Source organism: Bufo gargarizans, chromosome 5, assembly GCF_014858855.1.
Source record: "Bufo gargarizans isolate SCDJY-AF-19 chromosome 5, ASM1485885v1, whole genome shotgun sequence".
In the NCBI taxonomy this organism is placed as follows: Eukaryota; Metazoa; Chordata; class Amphibia; order Anura; family Bufonidae; genus Bufo; species Bufo gargarizans.
The window spans coordinates 152,579,826-152,602,931 of NC_058084.1; the positions used below are offsets into that span (position 1 = coordinate 152,579,826).

Genomic DNA, 23,106 nt, shown 5'->3' on the forward strand with positions numbered 1-23,106 from the left:
AGCCACAACACGGTGGATCCAAGCGGGTGGTCTCTGCATCCAGAAGGGTTCGAGGAAATCTGCCACAGATGGGACCGTCCGGATGTGGACTTAATGGCGTCCGGGTTCAACAACAAGATCCCAGTGGTCCTTGCTCGCGCCCGAGATCCGGAGGCGTACGGATGGATGCGCAGGTGTCTCCGTGGCAGGACTTCAGCCTCCTCTGTTTTCCTCTCCTACCAAAGGGTCTACGCCAGTTCGAGGCGGAAGGGACTCCGACCGTTCTCATCACCCCAGAGTGGCCTCGCCGCGCGTGGTTTTTTCGGACGTGGCTCGGTTGCTGGCGGACGCCCCATGACCTCTTCCCGACGGACAGGACCTACTGTCTCGGGGCCCGTCTTCCACCGGAATTTGCGGTCTCTTCGTTTACCGGCGTGACTGTTGAAACCGCCATCCTGATAAAGATGGGGTTCTCGGATTCAGTGGTTAGGACCATGATCAGTCCGGGGAAGTCTTCTTCCTCCCGGATTTACTATCGTACCTGGATGGCCTTCCTATCCTTTTTTGAGGGTTCGGGGTTCCCTCCCCTTCGGTTTTCCATCTTGATGGTACTGTCTTTTCTTCAGTCTGGGCTTGTGCAGGGACTGTCGCTTAGTTCCCTGTAAGGTCAGGTTTCGGCGCGGGCCGTCAGAGGTCCCTTGCTCTTAAGGGTCCGGTGGTGACCTTTCTTCGGGGGTGGCGCATTCGGTTCCCCGTATGTTCCCCCTTTGTCTCCTTGGGATCTCAATTTGGTTCTGCGCGCTCTGCAGTCGGCCCCCTTCGAGCCTTTGAGGAGGGTCTCTCTGACTGTTCTCATCTGGACTTCCTTGTGACCATAGCTTCTGATACAGCTACATAGCGTAGTGATTAAAGTTCTGGGCTATTATGCAGTGGCTGTGAGTTCACGTCCCATCACAAGCTTTTAAGTCAGACTGGTGTCGGAGCTGGCCGCTCTTTCCTGTCAGGAGCCTTTCTGGTTTTCCACCAGGATTAAGTTGTGCTCCGTCCAGTCCCCTTCTTTTTGCCCAGGGTGGTCTCTCCCTTCCGCCTTGATGAGGATCTTGTCCTGCCTTCCTTTTGTCCTTCTCCGGCTAACCCCAAGGAACGCACTCTGCATTCCCTGGATGTTGTACGGGTCCTGGAGGTGTGTCTCGCGGCTACTGCTTCCGTCCGCCGTTCTTGGCGCTCTGGATCTGCTTGGCTATTTCCGCGGCTTGTCACGCTTGTGGTGGAGTTCCCCCGGCTAGAATTGCCGTTCTCTCCATTGGGGCGGAGGGGGCTTCCTGGGCAAGACGCAGTCGTGCCTCTGCGTCTCAGCTGTGTACGGCGGCCACCTGGTCGTCCTTGCATACCTTTGCAAATTTTTGTCAGTTGCATTCACTGGCTTCGGCTCATGCGGCTTTGGCCGCAGGGTTTTGCAGGCTGTGGTTCCTGTTTGACCGTTGGGGCGTTCCTCCTGGCGGTGCTGGTATTTTTTCCCACCCCATGGACTGCTTTTGGACGTCCCATGGTCTGTGTCCCCCAATGGAAAAAAGCACGAGAAAAGGAGATTTTTGTGAAACTCACCTGTAAAATCTTTTTCTCGTCTTTTCCATTGGGGGACACAGCTCCCACCCATTATTCCTGTTGCAGGAGGGGTCTTTAGTTCAGTTTTTCTGTTTCTGGTTGGACCTTATGGCTTGGTCCGATGGTTTCCATGATTTTTTCTTGCTCCTTCTCCTACTGCTTGTGCAACGCCTGAGTTCCTCCTGGTGGAGTCTGGGGGTATAGCCCGAGGAGGAGGAGCTCTTTCATTTGCATAGTGTCCCTCCTACTAATACCTCTAAGCTATACCCATGGTCTGTGTCCCCCAATGGAAAAGACGAGAAAAAGATTTTACAGGTGAGTTTCACAAAAATCTCCTTTTCTATTTTAATAGTTTGGACTTTTCAGACGTGGCAATATGTGATATGTTTGTTTATTTATTTATATATTTTATATGTAATTTATACTTAACACGTTCAGGACCTTGGACGAGTATACTCGTCCTGGAGCGAGGGTACTTAGCGCACCAGGACGAGTATACTCGTCCTGGCATTAAACTGTCACCATGTCTGCAGACATGGTGACAGCGCTGAGTGCTGGCTGTTACACACAGCCAGGCACTCAGGCTCAATGCCGAGGGGGGTCCTGTGACCCCCCCATATCGGCGATCGCTGCAAACCGCAGGTCAATTCAGACCTGTGGTTTGCAGCGCTTTTTGTAGTTTCTGATCCCTGCGGTCCCTGACTTAAAAATGTCCGAAGTTAAATTTTTTTTAACCCCCCCCCTGCACCCCTGAATGCATTTATGTGGCGGGGTGCAGGGGGCGGTTTGTGAGCGGTTTGTGAGCGTGGCGGTGCGGCAGTTGCGGGAGGCGGGCGGTGCGGCAGCCGCCCGCCTCCCGTTGAATTTTCATTGGTGGTCAGTGGTGTATACCACAGTGTCAGCACATCGCTGACACTCTGGTATAAACGGCTGACATCGCTGCGATGTCAGCCGTTTCACCCTTTCCATACCGCGGTCCGTACGGACCGCCGTATGGAAAGGGTTAAGTCAGGGAGCTCTCCCCCTCTGCCATCGGGGGGCTGCTGTGCCTTTGCAGCCCCCAGATGGATAGGGGGACAGAGGGAGGGAGCTCCCCTCCTTCCCCTTCCCCGTCTGCTCAGTTGTGGCTGCTGTCCATGGTCCATGGTGCTGAACAGATCTATGCTAAAAGCATAGATCTGTTCAGTGTAAGTAAAATACAGTACAGTACAATATATATTGTACTGTACTGTATTATACAGACATCAGACCCACTGGATCTTCAAGAACCAAGTGGGTCTGGGTAAAAAAAAAGTAAAACTCAAAAAACATTTATCACTGAATAAAAATTAAAAAAATAAAATACACTACGCATATTAGGTATCGCCGCGTCCGTAACGTCCTGATCTAAAAAACGGTCATGTTACTTTCCCCGCACGGAGAACGCCATAAAAATAAAAAAATAAAAACTATCAGGAAATTGACATTTTGCCCACCTTACTTCCCAAAAAAGGTAATAAAAGTGATCAAAAGAGTCGCATGTACGCAGAAATAGTACCAATCAAACCGTCACCTCATCCCGCAAAAAATGAGATGCTACATGAGACAATGGCCCAAAAAATAAAAAAAACACTATGGGGACATTATAACATGATTTTTTTTTTTGTTTCAAAAATTATATTATTGTGTAAAACTTACATAAATAAAAAAAAGTATACATATTAGGTATCGGCGCGTCCGTATCGACCAGCTCTATAATAATATCACATGAGCTAACCCCTCAGATGAACACCGTAAAAAATAAAAACGGTGCTAAATAAACAATTTTTTGTCACCTTACATCACAAAAAGTGTAATAGCAAGCGATCAAAAAGTCATATGCACCCCAAAATAGCGCCAATCAAACAGTCATCTCATCCCGCAAAAATCATACCCTACCCAAGATAATCGCCCAAAAACTGAAAAAACTATGGCTCTTGGACTATGGAAACACTAAAATATGTTTTTTTTTTTTGTTTCAAAAATGAAATCATTGTGTAAAACTTAGATAAATAAAAAAAAAAGTATACATATTAGGTATCGCTGCGTCTGTATCGACCGGCTCTATAAAAATATCACATGATCTAACCTGTTAGATGAATGTTGTAAATAACAAAAAGCGGGCGAACGGAGCGGCGCCCAGGAATAATAGTAGGTGCAGTGAGATCCCTGGGCGCTGCTCTAGCTCTACATGTCCTGCTAACTTAACTAAGTCTGAACCCATAAAAAAGCTCTTCCTATCATTGGTGGCGCAATGCGCCCTTCCTCCTCCCCTCTCTCCTCATTGGTGGCAGCGGCACAGGGGGAGGGAGAGACTGCTTCCTTCTCCCCTGTGCTGCTCAGGGAACATGAGCAAGCTGACTGAGAGCAGCGCGCTCATGTTCAGAGATACTAGACAGCGCAGCCCAGTATCGAAAAAATGGAAATCCCGGTATTGTAACGATACCGAGACAAAAGTATCGATTGGGTATCGAAATTTCGATACCCGCAACAACCCTTATTGGGTCTGTCAGGTTTTATTTATTTATTTTTGTACATTAATTGTTCTAACCATTAAAACACAAAGGCAACATGATGACATTTTTTTTTATAAAAAATATATATATACATTTTTTATCTTTTTTTTTTTTTTTAAAGAAGATTAGGTATACCATCTTCCCTGCTTTGAATAGTGTGATAATGTGGACTGTATGGATGAGAACTAGCTCTTCTATATGTGCTTGCTTAGCTAGCTAATGTTCCAGTGTTTAGCTCACCGTTAGACCATTAATATGTCAAGCTGCTACTCGTGTCAGCTAGATTTCTTTATTGCTCTACCTGTGTATATAACATTTCAAGCTGCAGCTGTTTTTTTTTTTCCCTCTCCCAAGTTTTTCAGATACATTAAAGTTATCCCCAGAAGAAGTCCTGACATTGAAGATGACACACTCAACCAGTGGACTGCAAGATTGCCTGAGTTATATCACTCAGGCTGTGTCTCATGGGGAAGTTCGTTCTGCCGTTGCTAGGATGAATTTTTATCTCCTAAATGACAGACTGGTTCTAAACTGCCTCACTGACTATAACATGTCCTCCTTGAAGTGTTTGCCTTGGCATACCGCATTAAGCAGGTGAGACTCGCTGCGCAATTTCTAATATCTGCTTGCTCTGCATAAAATATGCACGCACACGCGTGATGGTTAAAGTGGCTCGTGCAAGCAGATTTTACTTTCTGCGGTTCTTATTTAGGCTTTCAGGAGACCATAAATACGTCTTGTTTGAGTAAAGTATTCACTTGGGAACATTTCATTTCTGCAATAAATCTTTATGCTTATGGTTATCATCGCCATATATGCATGTGTCTTCATATTTCTACAACTATGCATTTTTAATCTACATATTCTGGTCGCCTCCCAATTTAAAGAGTTTTTGAAAGTATTGGAAATATTGAAACTCCAGAAAAGAAAATTGGGGGTCAGTCAGCACATCCCAGTGCGCAGGTGCATGTCGCCATTGCTGAAAGCCCAAAAGCAAAAAACAAACAATGCAATAGCACTCTGCAAACACAAATAATACAGTAAATACAATCGTGCCATACTTACTATAGAAAATGTAAAATGCTAATGCTGTGTTTAGTGTGTTATAAATGTGAGATTCTTGGCAAATACATTTTATACAAAAAATTTTGAGCCCGTCTGCCAGCATCAAGACGATTTCATTAAGACAGGAACCTAACACTAAATACCACATTCACTGGTGCCATACTGGCCTCCGTTACATTCAGGGAATGCAGTTTCCACATGCATGCCGAGCCCACATTATATTATACCTCTCATGGTGCCACAATGGCCTCCATTATATTCAGGTGATGGAGGCTCCACATGCATGCCAAACTACCCTTGACCCCGGCAGACGGGCACAAATAATTTTGTACAAAATGTATTTGCCAAGACTCTCACATTTATAACGCAGCATTAGCATTTTACATTTTCTATGGCACGATTTTATTTACTTTATTATTTGTGTTTGCAGAGCGCTGTTGCATTGTTTGTTTTTGGCTTTTAATTATTGAAAACCCAACCTTAAGATAGGTCCTCAATATCAGATTGGGGCTCCCAGCCAGTCAGCTGTTTGAAGGGGTCATTGCGCTCGGAGAAGCGCTGCGCCATTTTCTTCAGGACAGTGATGTCACATTCATCATTTACATGGCAGTTTACTATCTAAGCACAGCTGCTATACAATGTATAGCGCTGTACCTAGTAAACAATGAAGAGGCCGCAGTGCTACAACCAGCTGACCAGCCATATTTTCAGTGACCTATTGTAATGATATTGGCAGTCAAGTCCTGGAGACCCCCTTTTACAAAGCCAGAAGGGAAGCATTGACCAGACATTTAAGAATATACATAATCACCATTTGAAATTCAGCAGAGAGGCTCCTGAACCAGAAGTGCGTCCATAGTTACGTGAAAAGCTGCAAAAAGTGAAAAATGAAGGCAGCGCCCAAAGAGATAATGTTGAAAAGTAGTGTTCCTTTAATCCATATGTGGCAGTCCGATTTATATGCAACATTTCAGCTATAATTTAGGTAAGCTTAAGGTATAGCCAAAACGTTGCATGTAATTGGACTACCACATATGTATTAAAGGAACACTTCTTTCTAACATTCTCTTTGTGGGCGCTGCTTTCATTTTGCACTTTTGATCTCTGAGGGAACATTGGACATTGCTCCAATTGGGGCGCGCGCCTATTCCTCCTTTAGTGGGTGCTGTATTTATTAATTTATTTATTTTTTTAACGTGAAAGCTACAGCCAATCACTGACCTCACGGGTGACACGTGACTGCAGAAGCTGAATGATCATGCGCCATTCATGCACATGTCACCACTAAGGTCTATCACAGAAATATTCACAGGAGCATCCAACAGTACTGCAAAGTTCTCTGTTTTTCAAGCTTCACTTCTCTCATCTAATCACTTATGTATCAATTGGATATGATCAGGAAACGTTTTTAACCTATGAATATATACAGGAATGTTCCCATTTGCTTGGATTAAACTGAGAATAAAAAATAATAATAACTTTTCATTATAAAATAGGCTTTATTTACATGAGCCATTTGGTTACTATTTTTGTACAGCAGATACTATTAGCACAGTGGACCACGTTGATGTATAATGGGGTCATTCAGGTTTTTTCTTGATTTTTGACGGGAAGAATAGATTCAGCCTTATTATCACTGTGCATAGTACAAGTACAAAGTACAAAGCCGATGAAACACAAATTGCACGTGTGCATGGACTGCTGACAGAGGCCAGGACAAAAGAAGCCGACATTGAATTTCAACTTGCCCGACCGAGCCTTCTATCTACTGGCATAATTTTTTTTTTGGGGGGAGGGGGGGTGGTGCCCTAAAAGATTAGATTGTTACCTGAAATTGTCGGGTTTGGTCAATGATAATTTAATGTGTATGGGTGCCGTAAAGGGGTTTTCCAAGATATTTTTATTGATGACTTATCTTCTGATCGGTGGGGGTCCAATACACTGGACCATGCCAATCAGCTGTTTGAGAAGGCACTGATGCTTACGGTAGCTCCGCACCTTTTTTCAGCTTTGCCTAGGTCATGTGACATCACGTTCATGCCAATCTCAGCCACTGTACTTGGTGAGCTAAGCTAAGGCTGTGGCGCTACTGCCGGTACCTTCTCAAACAGCTGATTGACGGGGTCCGGGCTGGGTGTTGGACCCCCTACAATCAAATCAAAGGATGGGTCATCAGTTAAAAAAAAAATCTTGGAATCCCCAAGATGCCTGGAGTTTTGTATGTCTGTATTGAAAACATATTAAGATGCAGTGTATAAATCACAAAGATCTGGTTCTTTGGGCTTTTCCGAAAATACCGGAGTCTCCAGACCCTATTGAGGAAATTATTATTTCCTCTGTACTTACCCCGCTGTCACCCCCCCTATGCACGCAGACTAGCTGTGAGCTCCTCCACTCGGGTCCCAACCAGATGTGTTCCCGAGTCTTCCTGTATGGCTACATACACAAACCCTAACATTCTTTTTTCCGTGTTAAGACTTTAGTTTGCCGTGAAAATTTCCTTTGCCCCGAGCAGAAGAAAGGTTAATGTTTGTTCTTTTCCCTCTGTAGGTTTCTGCTGGTTCAACCAGCATGCGCTGAAGATGAAAAGCTACTAGCAGATGTGATAAGTTTCCTAAACAAGATCCTGAGAGAACAGAGTCGAAGCTCAGACTCGCAGGATCTCCAATGGATACTAGAGATGCTACTTAAACAAGTAAGAACAGTACCTTAGAGCATTGCAATTGCCACTTCTGACAGATGATACAGCATTAACATCCATGGCCAGTAAAGATAATTTAGCTGTAAAGAGTATACATTTATTTTGTTCACCTGCCAATGGAATTCTGATGGGAGCAGTGAATCTGTCTCGCACAATGCTCCGGGTCTCCATAAAGCAGCAAATACTGCGGCGAGAGTGACATTGTATGATAATCAGAAAACATTAGTATTTGGTTGCCGGCTCGCTGAGCCATTCATCCTGAGTATTCATACTACTCTTATTCGGCCTTACATTTATTTAGTAATGGAGGCCTGGATAATTGCACTTTTGTCGTTGCTGCTTATGTTTTCTCTGTCTCATGTAAATGTTACTGACTGATTGTCTGCCTGTCCTTATTTATAAAGGTTAAAGGTAGGTTAATAATGCACTTTGCGACTACTTAAGCATCTTATGTTTCTCTTGTGAAGTGACATGAGCGGCATTGCATTGTATGCTTCATACAACGCGGACGTTGCAAGAACATACAGGAATATATTGTATGACACATCTGCAGGAACATTACTACTGCAGGGCTAGCCCCTAAGCTCTGTGTGCTATTAAATCCCATTGGTAAATTATATGTTACCTGTGACTTATTCCGTTGCAGTGACACATGTATTGTTTCTATTTAAAAAGTATATCAGGTTAATGACTACCGTCAGGGATAGTGCAGCCCTAAAACGACCCGGACCCACTATCCCTACTTGCACGGTCACTCTAGGCACTGACCCCACAACTGGACGACAGTCCCTTTACTTCAAAACGTGAAGGGTTGACACACAAACTGGGACAAAGAAACAGACAAACACTAAAAGAGTAGTCAGATGGAAGGGTCAAATACCAGTTGGACTATGCAGTATGCCAAAAAGTCAGAACCAAAAAGTAGGGGAAGTCTGAGGACAAGAAATTCACCGGCACGAGCACAATCAGGTGCCTGCCTTTTATACTGAAGAAAAGCCGCTCATACCAGCGTGCCCGCACGCTGGGTGGAGCAGCCGGGCAAGCCCCCAGTGCACCTCATCATTGGCCTGGGGCTCCCTGGCAATCGGGCACTGCTGCCACATGGAGGCAGCAGCGGCTGGGGGAACCAAGATTTGCCAGGGTTAGAAAAGAAGGATCTGCTTTTTTTCCCCAAAACCAGTACCAAAACCAGTGCCATAACTTTCTGTGAGCTATGTCTTTTAATACATATTTTAAATCAAACCCTTCCTCCCTAAATCTCTCCTTTTTTCTTTGCGGACAAAAATGAGAAGTTTATAGCAAAGTCTCTGTTTGTCTCAGGTGCTCCACTATGTCCCCCCCTCCTTCTCACTCTCCTGTGTCTGGCTGTGCAGCAACTGGCTGGAGCAGGTGCCTCTCTCCTCTGCCCTGTCTATAGTAAGATGAAAAGAGCATCATGGCTTCTTTCACACTGTTCGTGGTCCCGCCACGCTGCATGCAGCGGTTTCTGTCCTGCCGAATCTGAAGCATGTTTGCTGGGTGGCTGCTGATCTAGACCCTATTATAGTCAATGGGGACGGCGGGAATTCAGGTAACACCTGGCAATGCTGGATCCAGAGAGCTCTAGCAGGTTGTCCTGTGCTGGAACATTGAACGGAAATGTGAAAGAAGCATAAGAGGTGCCCCCTTAACTAGCCACCAACTGAAAATGGAAGCAGGAGATTAACCCCTGTATTCTCTACAGGATCTAATTAAGGGTGCATTCACATGACCGTATTGTACAGTCTGCAAAACGCAAATCTGCAAAAAACACGGATGACATCCGTTTATTTGTGGATCTATTGTAACAATGCCTATCCTTTTCCGCAAAATGAACAAGAATAGGACATGTTCTATCTTTTTTGCGGGACTACGGAACGGACATACGGATGTGGATGAATGGGTCTGCGTCGTATATAAAAATGCGGTTGTGGGAATGCACCCTAAGATTGTTTCACGAGCATGCACACAATGCTGCAGAGTGACAAATAGTGAGGACAGCTTATATAACAGGGCGTTCACACTACTACAGCTTCACAATATGCCGTTTGTCACATATGCACCGTCCGAGCGGTGATCTGTCTCCACTCGACCAGTCTGGCATGTACCTTCCACTTCAGGCTGCAAATCGAGCATAACTCGCCTCTCAAATACACATCGCTACCTCCTGTCATTGTTGTCGAGGATACACTGATCAGTCAACACACAAGTACGCACTGACACCCAATTTTTCAGGCATCTTCGAAGAACTATTTACTTTACTTTAGAGCTACAAGGTCTAAACATTGCTGTTCTTTGAAGGCAGGGGAATACGTGCTTGGGTGTCTCATCTCACACGGCCAAGAGATGAACTCCCACAGTTCTGGTGCCCGCAATAAAAAACTAACAACGTTTGGCTGAAGACTGGAAATACACTTTAAAGGGGTACTCTGGTTACGGCAATATCCCCTATATATGGGATAACTGTTAGATCTATAAAATGTGACCGATGGGATGCCACCAGTTCAGCAGGTATATGGGATAGCTTGTTCTAATGATAATACCCCTTTAAGGCTAGGTCTACACGACGACATTTGTCGCGCGACAATAAGTTGCGTGACAGACAGGGCACAACTACACTGCAACATTTGTTGCGCAACATTTTGTTGCACCAATGTCGCACGACAATTCTCAAACTGATTTTCTGTGACCATGATTGACCTCCACTCCTTTTTTTGGGGGGGGGGGGGGTGACCCCTTGTGTGGATAGTTTGTGTTTTAGGGTACTTTCACACTAGCGTTTTTCTTTTCCGGCACTGAGTTCCGTCCTAGGGGCTCAATACCGGAAAAGAACTGATCAGTTTTATCCCCATGCATTCTGAATGGAGAGAAATCCGTTCAGGATGCATCAGGATGTCTTCAGTTCAGTCACTGAACGGCGTTTTGGACTGAGGAAATACTGCAGCATGCTGCGGTATTATCTCCATCCAAAATTCCGGATCAGTTGCTGGAATGCCGGATCCAGCATTAAATTTACATTGAAATGTATAAGTGCATAAAAAATACCGCAATGCCGGATCCGTCCTTCCGGTCTGCACATGCGCATACCTTTAAAAATGTGAAAAAAATTGAAACAGATCCGTTAGTCCATATGACAAACGGAGAGACGGATCTGTTCTTGCAATGCATTTGTGAGACTGATCTGCATCCCGATCTGTCTACAAATGCTGTCTGTTTGCATTGCCAATTGCCGGTGACGGAACTGCTTGCCGGATCACTCTACCCTAAGTGTGAAAGTAGCATTAGTATAGTTAACACGAAAGGGATTGTTGAAGTTATTATTATTATTTTTTTTATAGACCTGGAACCTATTAGAATTATTTTTTAAATTTTTTTTTATACTTACATCCAGAACCCCCCTGTTCCAATGCCACCACTTTTATCCTCCACGTCGTTGCAGTCATGGCGCCATGTTTTGGACCGGGAAGCATTCAGCCTTTCCCGGTACTAATGAGCTAATTCCATAATGGAAGCGCTCATTAGTATTCGCCCCATAAGACGCAGTAACATTTGTCCTCCACTTTGGGGGAGAAAAAGTGCGTCTTATGGGGTGAACAATATGGAAAGTATGACATATTTTTTTTTAAACCCTAAAACTTCTCTGCCTTGAAAAATTACTAAGAACTCTTATTGTTATAGTCTTTTGTAATATCGTTTGTTTTGGACATAGGTCTAGTGCAATGTCTAACATGCAAGCTGGTGAGCGGGAGGCAAGTTTTAGATCTCAGTTGACTAGAACACGTTAGCAGTATAATTACCAAAAACCTCTTATCGAATAAAAAAGCCTGGGCTTCTTTATCTAACCTGACTTCTCACTTATCATGAAGCTATAGAAGATGATAGATCCAATGATGTACTGCTTGTCAACTGGTGAATGCTACGTAGCACTTAGAGCTCTTCAGCTGCAAGCATTTGAGAACGTTTGGCTGCTGATATTGTGGTTTCTACAAAATCATTTGTTTAACGTTATTGATTTTATTACATTGTTATAAAAATGTGAAAAATATGAGCATATGTCTTTCTGTTTTATGGTTACATCATGGACTTGGCCATTTGTGGGAGCAGGTTGCAAATGTCACCTTGTCATTCACCGTTCTGTGCCATTAATTTCATTTGCTTGTGTATAGAGCACTGATGTCGATCACAACTTTTCATCATTACACGTAATATTTGGGCATCACCAAGGAACACAGTTAATTTCCATGTTACTTTTTAGAGTCCAAGTCCACTACTAGATCTAATCATCCAGAAAGAGCAAACGGCCAAGAAGGACTTGGATGATACACAAGCAGCTGTGAGGCAGCATCTGCAGAAAGAGCTGATGGTCTTTTTTAACACGCTAATGCTCTGCTTAACTTCAGTTACTGACCGGTAAGTGCCAACTTGCATTTCAAATCCAGCTTTTGCGTACGCCGGATTAGTCGCACAGGGCTTTAAAGGCATTTGACTTTTGTGTTGATTTATGGACCATTAAGATTGCTTACTTGTTTGTTTTTCGCCAAGCAGTAAATTAAGAACTGATCCTTTTGTGTGTAAGTGTAGTGACCCTTGTATCTTTTTTTATTTTTTTATTCCTTATATGCCAATTATGAGGCTTCATATTATAACGCTGCTCATTAGTCCTAGTAGATGTAAAACCACTATTTTGTTTTTGTTGCGGGCGTCTTATATCAGAGCACCTATCTGTTCTTATTAACTTCATATTTAGCGGTGACGTTCACTTTTGTAAGGCCTCATGCACACGACCATATCCGATCTGCGGTACACAGATCGCGGATCCACAAAATACAGATGCGGTCCTTTTTTTTTTTTTTTTTTTTTTTTTTTTTTTTTTGTGGACCCATAGATTTCAATGGGGTCCGCATTTTGCCAACCAGAATAGGACATGTTCTGTCTTTTGCGGCAGAAACATGCAGATGCAAAAAGCACACAGATGTCTTCCATGAGGTTTCCGCATTCGCATGTCTTATACTGGTCTGCAAAATGCATACCCATTGAAGTCATGGGGTCCGCAAAAGATACGGATAGGGTCATGTGTATGAGGCCTAACGGCAATTTTTGCTACATTGTGGCAAAACCAGTACATTGGATATTTTGGTGTAAACCATGATATGGCCACAACATGCAAATAAACCTCCATCTGTCACGTGAGAGGTACCATGGTCCCCTTTTAAGGTGATTCCATATTTTCACGAAAAAAAAAAGGAGCTTGCTTAAACTATTCATTTGTACAGAGATATTTTCTGTACAAATGCCCATGTGGGCCATGACAGGGCTCTGGGAGCAGCCTGCCACAAAACGCCCACGGTACCAATCCTCTTACCTACTGTATTTGAAAGGAAAGCCTTTGCTCAGGGATGGGGAACGTATGTAGAGCAGAAAATAAAATCTGTGGACTGTCTTCAAATGTTTTGTAGTAAAAGGAACACATCGATCCAATGAATACAGGTCCCTGTCCCTCACTGCATTTCCCATTATCACATTCTAATGTTCCAGGACAGTGCCCCATGATGTCTTCAGACCTTTCCATATGACAGGTTATAAAACACTCCTTGCTGTGGTCCGCATGACTCCCACTTTCTAAAAGAAACATTTCTAGAATCCTAGAGGTTGCATTACTGATGGAAGATGTTGGCTTCAGATGCACCATTCTTTTCAGAATGTATTTTGAAATGAAGCCTCTTTTGATGCCCCCCCCCCCCTAGGAGTAGGTGTCCCACAAAATAAAAAGAAAAGGCTTCTTCATTGAACCAAAAAAATGACAAGTTTGATGTAAGCGTGGGCGCCCCTTTTGAACTGGATATCATGTACTGAGACTATTAGATGTTCACCCTCTATTTGACGTCTTCGGGGAGAAAACTAGTAACGGACGAGGTTAACGTAATACTGTTAGATCAGAATCATGACTCGCGTTCTGAACCTTTTAGGGTTAATCTTATTTGTTATACCATGACATTATGTGCAGAATGCTAGAGCTTTATATTAGAGTTTTAATTCAGAAGACCTTTGGTGTATTCCTTATCTTTTCATCTACGTGATGGTATTGTTACCACTAGCACTACCACCTTTGTTACTACCACAAGTGACAAAATGCACATTAAAGGGCATCTGTCAGCAGATTTGATGCCGCCGTAATCATATTAAGCTGCAGAATAAGGACGCACAGTGAACGCTGTAATATCAAAACTCCAAAAACCTTGGCTATGTAATCAGAAAAATAAAAAAGTTATGGCTATAGGAATGTGGGGAGGAAAGATCAAAAATGAAAATAGGCCCGCTCTTTAAGGGGTTAAAGATAGATCATATTATTAGATAGTAATGCATCATTTAATACTTTTAAACTAAAGGAAGGTATGTATAATTGTTTGTATTATCATTTAAGGATAGTTCAGACAGTAGACGTTGCAAAGGCAAAATCCAGTGCGTATTCTACAACAGAAACTACCACGCCTTTTCAGTCTGAATGGCGCAGAGCAGTTTGTGTTAGCCCTATTTTACGGAGCGGACATCTGATATGGTTTCCAGTGGTGTCCATCTTGGCGTGTGCACGGCTATAAAGTGCAGCACAGTGGAAGACATATTCAGCACTACTGCTGGCGGTTTCCAAGCTCCAGAGGATAGGCCATCAGTATAAGATCAGTGCGGGTCCGGCACTCCCACTGATCAGCTGTTCCTTGCATCTTATATTCCTGGAACTAGCACTTTGAATGGATCTGCTCTTCCAGCTCCTTTCAAGGTGTCGTGCCCATTCTGGGTTCCTGCAGCTCAGCTCGGGAGTTGCGCTGCAGTTACATGGAACGGCCACTACACTTTGACTGGAGCTGTTACAGCTGCAGGAAATAGCTGCTCGTGGGGCTCCATAAGTCAGACCCCCGATGATCGGATATTGATGATGTATCCATAGCTCATCATTATCAGGAGCCTGATAATGTGTAGTGTTTTCTTTCCGTCGCTTGTGTGACTTGGCAGATAAACCATCCCCTGTAGGATTGTGCCGTTCTGAGCCTTGTAATGGCTACATTTTTCTCTGCTCGGCATTGTTCATAATTCAGTGCACATTGCTAGTTTTGGATAAGAAGATAAAAGGCAAAAACTTTATTAGGAAAGAAGAGCTAATTGTTGGGTATTACACTGTGAAGTAATTAATCCTCTTACGTTTAATAGTTGAATGCATGCTGCTAAGGAGTCTAAGACGTATCTGTTTCTGCAGCGCAGTATTGGCGAACAGAAAATCTAATGATCCTCACTCGGATGCCGGCTGTTCTCGTTTTCACTTCATTCTTAATAGGATTTTTCATGGTTGATATGTTTTCTAATGGTAATTAACCTTTAATGAATGTCGTATCAAAAATTAAGTTCTATCTATCCATACAGAACCTAGAAAGTTCATTACGCTTTTTCTTTTCTCTGCATTCACTTGGGGAAAGTGGATCTATCTCCATTGATACTTGGGTTTCCTCCTAGCTGACATAGGACTTGCAGCAGACGTCTTATGCTGCGTTCACGTCAGCGCTCTGTCCAGCTCCATTACAGGAGCAGAACGACGAAAGAGCTGCCAGATCCATTGCATGATGGATACAAGCGGCATCTAACGGACTACATTGGCTATAATGGAGTCTGTCGGGTTTCCGTCATGCAGCCAGCACTTTACCAAATGGCCTACTCTGCCATTTTGTCCTCTGACGCAGCATTTTTTATATTTTTTTATATGATTGGCATAATAAAGCATTAAATGGATAAAGTCATGCAATAATGGTATGCCTAAAACATGCTGTAACATGATCGGTGGGCGCCAACCTGGAGCTCAGTCCTGTACACAAAGGAAGAAGCACACTGAACTTATATAAAATCCTATAAAAAGCACATTTTATTATTGATTGAACGTTACCATATGATGGGACACCCCCACAAACCTCTAAGTCCAGGCCCCTTAGCATATGATGGAGGGTAAATTATAACTGTTTGCAGCGCAGTGGCCACAGGCACTACACCACAGTACATTTCATATTCACTCGTTTCTGTGCCATCGTAATGATAACTGGTCGGTGTTAACAAGGTGAAGATCAAAGATAATCGTTAATCATCAATTTTGATGCTGTATAAATAAATGTTATCATTGGCATGAATGATATGTGAATGCTGCTCGGTGAATTTTACACAAGGCGTTGCTGCCTAGTGCACATTGTGGTCCTGGTGATCTGCAGGATGGACTGTGCTCACCAGAATCTACTTACCCCCAAATAATAATAATAATAATGTACCGTGAATAAAAATGACCACCAGAAGATAATTCTCTGCAATAATACCACCACATTGTAACTGAAAAACGCTACAATACTATGAGTAGATAACGGCACCATACCCTAACTAAATAATGCCGCTCTACCGTGACTGGATAACACTACCATATTGTGACTGGATAACACCGCCATGTTGTGACTGGATAACACCGCCATGTTGTGACTGGATAACACCGCCATGGTGTGACTGGATAACACTCCCATACCGTGACTGTTAGGCTGCTTTCACACAGTGAGTGTTTTATCAGTCATTGTGCCAAAACTAGGAGTGGATCCTACACAGAGATAAGGTATAAAGAAACAATTTGCACCTGTTCTTGACCTGCACCTGGTTTTGGCTCACAAACACTGTGAATGAGGCCTTATAACAGGGGTACTCAACTAATTTTATTAAAGGACCACATACCTGGATCTGCAGTCAGGTAAATGTCCGAGCAGAATGCCAACAGTAAAGATAAACGCCACCCATTAGTGCCCCTAATAAGACTAATGCCCCCATCTCTGCTGAAACCCCCCCCCCCCCCAAAATCTTTCCTTCTCCGTTTGCTCGCTCCGCGGAGAACAGTCTCTGACTGGAAGCTCAGGACAGGACCTGCACTGCAGTGTGATGTCTTGCAGGTCCTGTTCTGAGCTTCCAGCCAGCAGTGAGCGTTCCCTACAGAGCGAGCAAATGGAGGAGTTTTTTTTTTTTTTAAATTAACACAAGTGGCGGTGGAGGTAAAGGCTGTACTAATGAGTGCTCTGGAATGGAAGCCTCATTAGTAACAGTCCGTACAGGAAAATACCAGCACCTGCAGGGCCACTAAAATACCGGCCTTGCCCGTGAGCTACTGGCCGGATGGCCACCCTAGCTGCAGTACAGATATGTATTTTTGTTCAATATCCAATCCTCATTATTGGTGGATTGTATGCGGACCCCTTCATGTCAATAGGGCCACAGTACACAATGTGCTCTCTGCATCTTTTGCGGCCCCATTGAAATGAAGGGGTCTGCATACAATCCACCAATTATGGGGATTGGATGTGGAACGAAAATACCATGGTGTAAATGGAGCCTTATCTTTATTTTACCATTACAGAGAGACACAGGCAAGATGGGAACACTCCACTGACACTGTGAAGTCCTTTCCTGCCGTCAGTGATGCGTTCCCGCCCTGTCTGGACCCCTCCCCCTCCCCAACTGTGGACTTGGTGGCAGCGGTGATGTGTGCTGCTGGAGAAGGATAGACAAGTGTCCTTTGGAGCTTGAAGCTCCCTTAAAGGGGTTATGCCATCATAATGATCACTGTTAAATCTGTTAATGATTTGACAGTGATCATTTTTGTAAATATACTTTATTAACAAATTCCCACCGATAAGGATAAAATTCATCCCCACTTACCTTATTGTTGTGACTCGGTCTCCCCTGGTTACGACCACCGCTCTTCTCCAAAATCCCGATGGTCGCGCTTGCCCAGAAGACTCCTTCTTTTCTCCCGGCCGGGCTGCTCGCTGTTCTGAACGCGCACGCTGCCGCGCATGCGCGACGGTGACTTCTTCCCGGCCAGAATAGTACAGAGCTGCGAACGCACACGCCGGCTCTGTACTATACTGGGCAGGAATAAGTCACCATTGCGCATGCGCGGCGGCGTGCGCGTTCAGTCCAGCCCGCGGCACGGCCGGGAGAAGACTTCAATCAAGATGAAGCCCGCCCCTAGCCAGAATCCAGGAAGTGAACGCGCGGTGGCAGCAGGTAAGTTTAAAAACGCAAAGTGGGATAACCCCTTTAAGTGCCACTGCTGCAAGGAGAGGAGGGACTGAGCGCGCGGAGAGAGACAGCTTCCTCCACGTGCAGGTGCCAGATGAAAGCGCTGAGTAGGACAAGTCTCGGTGCCTCCATGTGGAGGTACTTGTCTTTCAGCACGCTCATCCCCTTCCATCTGGTGCCTGCCTGGGGAGGAGCTTGTGCCCCCGCTCTTTCCAGCACACTGTCAGATTAGGAAGCAGCCTAAAGTGCTGCTTCCTATGGAAGGGATGGCAGGGGTCCAGACAGCTGGCGTCTCCGTCCGTATTTGGGCCGCGGTCCGCCAGTTGAGTACCCCTGCCTTATAACAACTAGATAACTGACTGTTGCTCTGCCAATCAGCTCTCAACTTCTGACTGCAGAAGGAGGAGCATTGCTTGGCTCCCTATCTCTTACAATCTTCTTCCTCCATCCAAAAAACGCTAGTTTTATTTCTAAGTACGGAAGGACATAGGGGATGGTATTGTTGAAAAACAATATACACTGTGTGGACAAAGTAGACACACTTCATAATCCCTGATTTCAAGTGTTTCACTCTGTCCCATTGCCACAGGTGTATAAAATCCAGCACCTAGCATGCAGGCTGCCTTTAAAAACATTTGTAAAAAGAATGGGTCATTCTAAAGAGTTCACTGATTTTGAGTATGGTACTGTAATAGGATGCCACCGTTGTAACAATATTCCATGATCAAATGTGAGTGGTGTTATTTCAAAGTGGAAGTGTTTAGAAACCACAGCAACTCTGCCACGTAGACTACATAATGTTACATAGAGGTGCATAGAGGGTCATTTAATAACCAGAAATATGCCTATATAAGGCTACTTTCACACTTGCGGCAATGTGATCCGGCGGGCAGTTCCGTCATCGGAACTGCCCGCCGGATCCGCCGATCTGGCTGTGACTGAAAGCATTTGTGAGACGGATCCGGATGTATTGCAAATGCATTGCAAGAACGGATCTGTCTCTCCGCTTGCACAAGCCGGAAGGACGGATCCGGCATTCTGGTATTTTGAATACATTCCTATGGGGAAAAATGCCGGATCCGTCATTCAGGCAAGTCTTCAGGTTTTTTTGCCGGAGATAAAACAGTAGCATTATACGGTTTTCTCTTTTGCCTGATCAGTTAAAACGACTGAACTGAAGACATCCTGATGCATCCTGAACGGATTACTCTCCATTCAGAATGCATGGGGATAAAACTGATCAGTTCTTTTCCGGTATAGAGCCCCTGTGACGGAACTCAGCGCCGGAAAAGAAAAACACCTGTAGTAATGGGACTGAATGAATCTCCTGAATTCAATGATTTAAAGAGATGCTTCCCACTCTCTATATGTAACCCGCTGCTTGAGCAAGGTCTTGTGACAGGACTGAAATCTTGCTGTCTAAACTTGGGCAAATAATTCACTGATTTTGAATGAACATCATCGGGTAGCTGCACCCCCCCCCCCCCACCCCTTTATATATATTCATAGGTTGTATATATAGATTATTGTTATATTTACTATAAAAATGAATAAGGTCTTTACATATTTTTATCAAAATCTGTCCCAGCAAGCTGACTTTTTTACAGATTAGACCATACACTATAATAAGGCCCTTTCCTTGGGCACACACCTCCAAGTGAACTCTGGGGACTTTTGGGTACGTGGGGGACTTGAAATTGGAGACCAAAGCTGAAGGAAAGGCCAGTCATTTTATTGTAGGGTCCCACCTAGTGATGAGTGAATTGATTAATTTCATCAACCAGAATTCTTCACCTGTGAGGGGCGCCCCACTGCCGCTTGATTGACAGGGCTGGATATTCAGTCCAACCCCGACAGTCTCACGCTTGCGCTATTGCTCTGTGTAGCAAGGGCGGTGGCTCCACTACAGGAGCAGCGACCCTGCACTGCTACACTTCTGGTTACTGGTGCATGAACAGTCACCGCTGCGGAAGCAGAGCAGGAGGAAGAGGTCAGGGCTGGTGGGATGTGTGGCGCGGTCAATGAAGAGGCCGGGGGGCTTCTTCAGCAGCTGGGACAGCCCCTCCCAGGTAAAGAACTCTTGTTTATGAGACAAATAATTGCTACATGGTTTAATATTTTTGATCTCTTTACATGAGCAGACATACTGCTGATAGAAAATAATTTTATGCAGGCATAAAAGATCTGATCAGTGCTGGTTCGTTCTCAATGACTGGCCCATGTAAAAGGCCCGCCGATCAGCTGACAAATGTAGTGGCTATAACCGTAATGTCATTCATAATCCATATATCAAGTGTTTGCAGAGTGCTAACAGCCACGGCGTACATGCTGACTTTGTTATTGGTGTGTGTATACTTTCTTTTTTTATTTTATTTTATTTATTTTTTTGAATTTACACTTCGGTTACCAAATTTTCCTGAATTGCAAAATAAAACAATAATCCTTATAAAATAAGTGAGTAAAGCCAGTCGGCTGGTAAGATTATTTGATTCAGCCAGTGTGTCAGGCTGCCCAATTTTATCCCATATTATTTTTTTTTGGACACTGAATCTGGCATTTGGTCAACAGGATCAGCCCATCTGTTGCAGTCATAAAGAATTTCAACCTCCGATTATAGGGAGAGTGTTGTCTAATGTACCGTCACATTGGGGAACATGGTACTGTTGTAAGGTCACTGGAAAACCTATACTTCTCGAGCCTGTATACAGAATAGATGAACGTAATGTATGCTTTATAACAGACATTGCAATTTGGCGTCCGCTTTGTTTGCTGCCGGAGAGTGGTCTGGAATACAGATCTCCGTACGTCATTAAACAGATGTGTTGCTTCCTCCGTGTATCGGCTTCATAGCATTACATCAAGATTTGGCTGCTAATTTAACTGTAAAATGACTACTGGTTTAGTGCAGGCTTGTGAGTCATATCCATTATCGGAAGGCTTGTTATATGCCGTTCGTTTTCAGAAATGCTGCAGTTGCGATTACTGGTCAGTGACAAGCTGTCATTTGGAGAAGACATGAATGTGTGGGGTCTCTTTATTTTCTGACATGACATACAGTTTGTGCTCGAATGTGCCTTTGAGGCGTCCGACATCAATGGCACAGAAACCCCGGAAATAATGGCAGAATGACACTTGGCTGGCCCAAAATAATAGGCAGAAGCTTGTCTAATGCCCGCTATGTCTTATTATTTATTTGCTGACTTGAGGAATTCTTCCAGGACCCCCTGTTCCTAAGTGGTTACTGATTAACCCTTTGTATGTAATGTATATTAGGAGTAAAATAGCTGGTTATGAATTAGATGCACCCTTACACCCCCCCCCCCCCCTCCTTTCATACTAAGGTCAGAGGCATGTGTGTAGCTGGTGCAGTTAGACGTTCCTGGTAAATGGTATTCAGTGCAAAGCTTATTTTCAAGTCTGACAATTCACAGCTTAGAGTTACCATGATGTTCCCTGGGGAACTAATTACTAACGTGTCACTGATTGGAAATGAGGGCTTCCTAAGACTTAACTTTTGTTAATAAGAATCTCACTGCCAGAATGACAAAATAACGTAAAATAATCTTCAAGTGTGTGTTGCTAAGACAAATGTGGGGAAACGGTGCAAAATAATCTCCCCTAAATGGTAGGGGGGGGGGGGGGGGTCCATTCACACGTCCGTAGTTCTGGGTCCACATCCGTTCCACATTTCTATCATAGGGGCCCTGAAATCCCACATCTGCATGGAGTATCCAAAGGCGAGGGCATGCGGAGAACAGCTCCGTGTCCTGGCTTCTAGGGAATGTAAGGACCAGTTCACACAGAGAGGTTTTTTTATTTTTTTTTACACTCATTTTGGTGCGTTTCTGCTTTGATATCAGCTCCAAGAAATGCCTCAAAAAGCCCCTCCATTCATTCCAGTGGGAAGCAGCACATGTTTTTTGTGCACATGGAATACAAAAGCAGCATGCCCTCTCTTGGGGTGGAATCTGCCCTGAATCGTTGAACTGAATGATTAGCATCAAAAAATTATCCATATGTGTCCGTACATTTTAGTTTTTTTGTGGACACAGATCCGCTCTGCTTTGTGCTAAAAATAATTTTTCCTTTCACACTGAACCTGTAATTTTCTGCTCTGATACTTGATCTGATCTCGGAACTCCTGACCGCTCATAAATACTCATTATTATAGCTAATAAAACTGATAAGAATATGGCTTGAATGAGTGTTTATGAGCTGTCAGGAATTCAGAGCTAAGGACTATATATCGAGCTGCCAGGACAGCAACATGGCAGACTTAGGCCTCATGCACACGACAGTATTGCTTTTTCAGTGTTTTGCGGTCCGTTTTTTACGGATCCGTTGTTCCGTTTTTTTGTTTCCGTTGTGTTTCCGTTTCCTTTCCGTTCCGTTTTTCCGTATGCCATATACAGTATACAGTAATTACATCGAAAAAATTGGGCTGAGCATAACATTTTCAATAGATGGTTCAGCAAAAACGGAACGGATACGGAGGACATACGGATGCATTTCCGTATGTGTTCCGTTTTTTTTGCGGACCCATTGACTTGAATGGAGCCAAGCACCGTGATTTGCGGACAAGAATAGGACATGTTCTATCTTTTCACGGCACGGAAATACTGAAACGGAATGCACACTGAGACACTTCCGTATTTTTTGCTGAACCATTGAAATGAATGGTTCAGTATATGTTCCATATACTGAGCTAAAAAAACGTCCAGTATACTGAACGCAAAATACTGTCGTGTGCATGAGCCCTTACTGTGAGACTGAAAGCAACGTAGTCTGCAGGTAGACTGAAACTTATCCCTATAAACCGAATGGCGAAAATGTTTAATAAAGGCACATAAAAAAATGTTTGTTTTTTTTTGCCCAAAATGAGTAAAATATAATCAAAAAAAATGTGTTCATAGCCTTTATGAAAGAAAAAAAAAAATGCCTTTCAGTACCATAACGTTTATTCAGTCTGACAAGATAATGAGATGCTTCTTTGTCTTCCTTTGGTTTTTTGTCTAGAACAGGGATGGCCAACCTGCGGCTCTCCAGCTGTTGCATAACTACAACTCCCAGCATGCTCACACTGCCTACAGCAGGGCATGGTGGGAGTTGTAGTGTTAC

General features: G+C 43.9%; 1 protein-coding gene across 1 annotated transcript in view; it reads left to right on the forward strand.

Moving 5' to 3' along the window:
• The window catches only part of RTTN (rotatin), a 209,463-nt gene that overhangs the window by 107,929 nt on the left and 78,428 nt on the right, over nucleotides 1-23,106 (forward strand). Inside the window, exons 26-28 of the mRNA XM_044293243.1 lie at nucleotides 4,473-4,712; nucleotides 7,734-7,878; nucleotides 12,158-12,312. Of these exons, the coding sequence (XP_044149178.1) occupies nucleotides 4,473-4,712; nucleotides 7,734-7,878; nucleotides 12,158-12,312 (540 nt within the window). The remainder of the gene's footprint in view (nucleotides 1-4,472; nucleotides 4,713-7,733; nucleotides 7,879-12,157; nucleotides 12,313-23,106) is intronic.